Below are 5,884 nucleotides of genomic sequence, written 5' to 3' on the forward strand. Positions count from 1 at the left end.
CTGTATATATCTACAAAGGGCCAGAAGGTAGAGACAAAGGAAACTATGTTAACAACCAATTTTCACCAAGAACATGGGGGGGAGGGGAGAGTTTATAAAGCCACCAAATGTTGCAAACGCGGCCAAGTCTTTGCTAGACAATGACAAATCACGTAGCAACATGAAAAGTGGGACACCTTTCTCGGTAATCTGATGGAGTCAATTCTGGTTTTGTTTTTGTCTCGGTTTACTTTGTTGTAACTGTTACCTCCCTAACTTGCCTCGTCCGAGTCACTGTAATGAGAATGAGGGGAAAACTCCCCATCACTTCTGTGCGACCTGGGAGAAGTTTTGCTACTTTCTTCCTGCACCGGCTGCAAGATGCCTCCGGGCAGAGAAGGAGACAGGGTCTTTTGAGCCATCATAGCGGTCAGAGCGGTTTCTTCGAAAGATGAGAAGTGCAGAGCGTCCAGTTGCACCGAGTAACCTCCTGCAGAGGTCGGGCCCGAGAAGCGTGTCCTGCAATTACCCTGCGGAGAAGGACGCGATCCACCTCCAGGGGCAGGGGAGACTGCAGAAGTGCTGGCCGCGCCTGCACTCGAATCGTATGAAGATGCTCGGAGGTGGTGGTGGTCGTTTTTGCAGGAGGCTGGGGGCTGGGTTGGCTGCTCGCCACCGCTAGGTGTTTGCAGTAAATCGGACAGGGCATTAATGTAGATTTGAGCCATCTGCAGAGTTTCGTACTTGGAGAGCTTCTTGTCGTTATTGAAGGACGGGATAACGTTGCGCAGCTGGTCGAAGGCGTGGTTGAGCCCGTGCATCCTTCTCCTTTCTCTAGCATTGGCAGCCAGCCTTCTCTGCTTCTGCACCCCGTTCACCTGTTTGCTGGAAGGGGCTCTCTGCCTGGGGCAGCTCAGTTCATCCACCATCAACCCACCTTTCAGTTTGCACAACTGCTCCCGCACTTTCACCGAACCAGGACTCTTGCTGAGGCTGCTGGTGCTTCCACTGCTGCTGCTGGTGCTTCCACTGCTGCTGCTGCTGCTGCTGCTGCTGCTGCTGCTGCTGTTACTGCCGCTCCTCCTCACAAGTTCCCCCCTTGGGTCGGTCTCGTCGTGGTGGGACAGGGTCTCAGCTGCACCCAGTTCCGGGGAATGCAGCAAGTATTGGGCGGCGCGTGCCGTGCAGATGCCCTGCAAAGTGGGAGCCAGCCAGGCGCGTGGATCGGTGCTGTCCAAGAGCGACAGCCCAGGAGGATAGCCTTGGTGCTCTCTCCCAGGAAGATTCGGAGCTGGCTGCGGCTGCTGTTGCTGTTGGTTGTGGTGATGTTGTTGGGGATGGGAGTGGTGGTGGTGGTCTCCTAACTCCTTCACTTCAGCCCACTCTTCTGCGTGCAGCAGACGGGACATTGCACCACCGGGTCGATCGTAAGGTGTAGCCCCGTTCACTCGCAATCAGCACTCTTACAGCAAAAACCTTTCAAGGTTTTCTTTTGCAAAGTTTTATTTTTTCCCCCTCCCTCCCCCACCCACCCCCGAGATCACACACCAGGTCGCGTGCAACGAGGCTTCTCCGGTTGCTGAAGGCGCTGCGCCCCTTTAAAAAGCGGCACGCGCCAGTGTGTCTTTCCACCTCCCCCCTCTCCCAGCCCCCTCCTCGCGCCGGTCGCGTGTCAAGTCAGCCAATGGAGGCTGAGGACAGGCGCGTGCGAGGAGCCAATCAAAAAGTTTTACACGGGGAGAAAAGTTACTGCACTGGGGAGAAAGGCTCTCTCCCAAGTTTTTTTTTTCCTTTCTTTTCCTTTTAAGTCATCAAATTCATATGTTAATAGAAGAGTTGTAATTTGACTCCAGTGTTGTGTCACCAGAGGGCTGATATCTATGCTCCGTGTGTGTGTGTGTGTGTGTGTGTGTGTGTGTGTGTGTGTGTGTGACCTATAGGCATACAGCCTTATGCTACTTCCATCAAAAGCTCTCAGTACCAGATCTGCTCACAGTGTTCTAGGGAGAGCCTTGTTGTTCAGGCTTCTTGTGGTTCCCCGAGAGGAAACCTGTCCTTCACCTTCTTTCTTTCCCTAGAGCGCCGGCGGATAGGTGGTGGGGGCACCCAGAACACAGACAGATATACCCACCCACCCATTTCTTTTCTTTTTATTTTGGTCTTTGTTTCCCCAGCGTCTCTAGCTGCAGTACCTGGCCAAACTGTAGGCGATCATCAAATCTGAAGCAACTGTATTTTATACTTTATTAAGAAATGTCGGTCACATAAAAGCACTGTCAACTGATTGAAAAACATACCTGTTACAGATCTTTCACGAAGTTTATGTAATTTTGTCCCATAACTTTTCTTCTTAGTTCATGAGTCACTCTACAACTAATACTTTTTCAATCAACTTTTTTTAAATGACGAAAGTATATTAACATAATATGTCGAATTCTATCCTGATATCCACTGACTAGCTCCGAGCTCTCAATCTTAACTTGCTTTAATTTCTTGAAAGTTTTCCCCAAAGCGAAGTGCTGAAAAACTCGACAGCCGAGCTGCAGTACTTCCTAGAAAAACGCAGAAGCCCAGGTAGAATTGGCAAAGGATAAAGAAGAGCCAGCAGTACTAATCAATTTGGAAAACTTTCAAGTACCATAAACTGTGAGTGTGCGTCTTCCCCAAGGATTTACAGACTTGAGTACAGCTTTTGCTAGGCACAGACCAAGTTATCTAACGCGTCTGCTTCCCGACCTAGCTGCACGCTTTGCTGGCGGCGCGCTGCCTCGAGTTTTTCAGACCAGAGGGAAATAACAGCGGTTGCTTAGCTAGTTGGGGAAGCTGCAGCCTGAGCCCTCCAGGTGAGCTCTCCCTAACCTCTCCCTAGTCTCTGGAGGATTAGTCTAGCCTCGTTCTATTCACAGCCCAGATCCAATCAGAAGCCGTCCTCCTCCCAGGGCACGCTCCAGCTCGCGCTGCTCCTGCCCCACCTCTCCGCCTTTTTTTTCCAGAACCTTGGCTGTGGTGGGAGACTGGGGAGACCAACCTGCTTCAGTCTTTCCTTGTGCCCCACTCACTGTGGCTCCACTATTTGTAGCAGGGATGTTAATTCAAGTAAGAAAGACAATAGAGAAAAAAGTGAGAGCGAACGAGGCCGGCTCTCAGCCCTTCTTGTTATGTTCTCTAGTATTTTCAAAGGACCTTCCAACTCATACCCATTACAGGGTGAAACTTTCTGGGATTGGTTTACTTTCTAGTTCTTAATCTTTTATTCTTATGATGCAGGATTTTTATAGAGCAGTGATAGGAACTTTTCTTTGAACCTTCCTTCCTTCCTCACTTCTTTCCTTTCTCTCTCTCTTCCTTCCTTCCTTCCTTCCTTCCTTCCTTCCTTCCTTCCTTCCTTCCTTCCTTCCTTCCTTCCTTCCTTCCTTCTTCCTTCCTCCCTTCCTTCCTTCCTCTTTGCAACTTTCGGAGACATTTCTAGATTTATGAACCATTAGTGTTCGCGCAACTCAGTTTAGGCTTTGGGGAAGAGTATTTTTTAAATTAGCATTTACATGCATGCATATGTTAAATTACATGATACAATACGTAGATCATTACAAGCATAGAAATATATTGTTAAAATTGTTACTACGTGTATCTAAATGTGTGCGAAATTAAAGTTAATTTGTATTTGATTCAGGATAATCTCTGAACAATTGAAATTGAAAATCACCCAAAGGGAGAGATGCATTGTGTCCTGAACAAACTGTAACGCATTACCAACTAGGAATTAGGAAAAACAAGCTTTGTACAGGAGGAAATCAAATGCATGAGAGGAAAAAGGTAGGTGTGGTCATTAAGTGTGAGGAACAGACAGCCCAAAGGATCCATTGGTCTGGTATCCTAGACCTGTCAGGAGAAAGTGAAGAAGGCCTCCAGCACACTGGGTGGATCCTCCCTTGACAAACTTTCCTTTGAAGTAGTTTTGAGGAAGAATAGAACTAATTAGACAATTAGATCTGATCGGCTTGAATAATGAAGCTCCTGAAGTAGTCCTATGTAATCAAATGTACACTATTTGAAGTTATAATTATATTAAATATGGTCATGGTTTCCAGCCCAATGCAAATATGTGCTGCAAATTGGAGTAATGTGACTACTTCAGGGGACTCATTAACACTATCTCGTTCACACTATTCGGGACCAGCAGCAGCATTAGAATTTCTTTAAAGTAATCCGGAGGACTCTGTGTGTGAATAGGTGATCTCAGGGATGTGGGAGACATTAAGTTTTGGGATATCCTTTACAAAATTATTTTTCTATTGCTTATAAAAAAGAGGCTGCAAATTTAGTCTATTCCCCAGATCTCATTTTAAAAATACAATTCAATCCAAACATAATTTCTAGTTCAATTAGGCCTTTGGTTGTTAGAACTAAATTAAATATTCTTAATAAGACTGAAAATTTCTTCTGAGATGTCAAAAGCATTATAATATACAGATAGTGAGAACTATGTTTAAAAATTCTACAGAGTGCTTCTTCTCTCTTCCATCCGCATGAATGTACAGGTTATTTATCACCTAGACACTAATTTAAGTGCTTAGAGTGTCTTGTCAAAGTGTTTTCATTGATGGCATTTCTAGTAGTATAGGATAATTAAAAGTGATCACATTAGATCGCTCTACCTGGCCAATTTTACCTTTGTTAAGCCCAGAAAAAATGTGTGTGAAAATTCATTTTCAAATCACTTCCAAATTAATCACTAATTCAGTTGAGCAAAGATGCCACTCAATGGACAACCACTGACTAGCCTGTACTTGCATCTATGCTCGTGGAATTCCTGGGCTCTCGCTTTCATATGAACTTTCGTTTTGCTGTGTATATTTAGAACTATGTGTCACAAGTTAATGTAACGCACAGATGGATAGTTAATTTTGAGAGTCCTTCCTCTTGTACTGGCTGCTACAAAAATCAGAGTTAAAGTTACTTGTCAGACACTATAGGTAAGATGACAGGTTTGTTGACTCTATGAAATCAGTTTCTGACATGTTACCTATTTTGATGTTCAGAAATTTATGTTTACTTTGTTTGAGCTCTATAATATTTAATATGTAACATTGCATCTCTTCTTCAATTAGAAAACAAGAATTTATTAAGTGTCTATGTGGCAAGTACTGTGTTAGTGATTGGAAATAAAAAGAAGTGAAATCATCTTTGCTTTCAGAAAGTTTCCTTTCTAATAAGAAGCAGTATGTTCTCATGCAAACAAAAATCCATATTAAGAATAAATACAATAGGATTGGGGGAAGGAGATTCTGGAAAGGAAGCCTCTTTTTAAAATTAGTTAATTTATTTTTAGTTTTCAATATTCACTTCCATAAGATTTTGAATTCCAAATTTTCTCCCCCTCCTTCCCCTTTCCTCACTCCGAGATGGTGTGCAATCTGATATAGGCTCTACATATGCATTCACATTAAATATATTTTCACATTAGTCATATTATAAAGAAGAATTAGAACCAATGGGAGGAACAATGAGAAAGAAGAAAAAAAAGAGAGAGACAGAGAGCAAATGATGAGTCAGGACTGGAGCCGTATATATTAATGTAGGAATCATCTATACAAGATCACAATGACAAAGAATATAGAGAAGAGACAGAGCCTTGGAATACACCAAATAGGGAAAATAGGACTCAAGAATGATATTGCAGTTTAAAAAAAAAAGACTGAGGAGTATTTAGACAGATAGGAGGAGATCTAGAAAAGAGCAATACCATTGGAAACTCTGGGAAGAGAAGGTATTTAGAAAAAGGCTAACTGAAAACAATATTTATTGTTTTTCTATCTTAGGTCCTTCTCAGGACAAAATAAGCAGATTTTTAAGAGAAAAGAAAAATAAGAGAATTTCTTTTTTTAGGCTGATAAACAGGCTTAAT

General features: G+C 43.5%; 1 protein-coding gene across 1 annotated transcript; it reads right to left on the minus strand.

Moving 5' to 3' along the window:
- Positions 1–251: 251 nt before the first annotated feature.
- On the minus strand, positions 252–1,388 carry ATOH1 (atonal bHLH transcription factor 1). Its single transcript, XM_021008367.1, has one exon. The coding sequence runs from the start codon at positions 1,386–1,388 to the stop codon at positions 252–254; it is 1,137 nt and encodes a 378-aa protein (XP_020864026.1).
- Positions 1,389–5,884: the final 4,496 nt, after the last annotated feature.

This window comes from Phascolarctos cinereus, unplaced genomic scaffold, assembly GCF_003287225.1.
Source record: "Phascolarctos cinereus isolate Bilbo 61053 unplaced genomic scaffold, phaCin_HiC Scaffold_9;HRSCAF=440, whole genome shotgun sequence".
Classification (NCBI taxonomy): domain Eukaryota; kingdom Metazoa; phylum Chordata; class Mammalia; order Diprotodontia; family Phascolarctidae; genus Phascolarctos; species Phascolarctos cinereus.

What these genes read in the sequence shown, in the direction of transcription:
- ATOH1 (XM_021008367.1), bottom strand. Translation starts at nt 1,388, where the DNA reads ATGTCCCGTCTGCTGCACGCAGAAGAGTGGGCTGAAGTGAAGGAGTTA.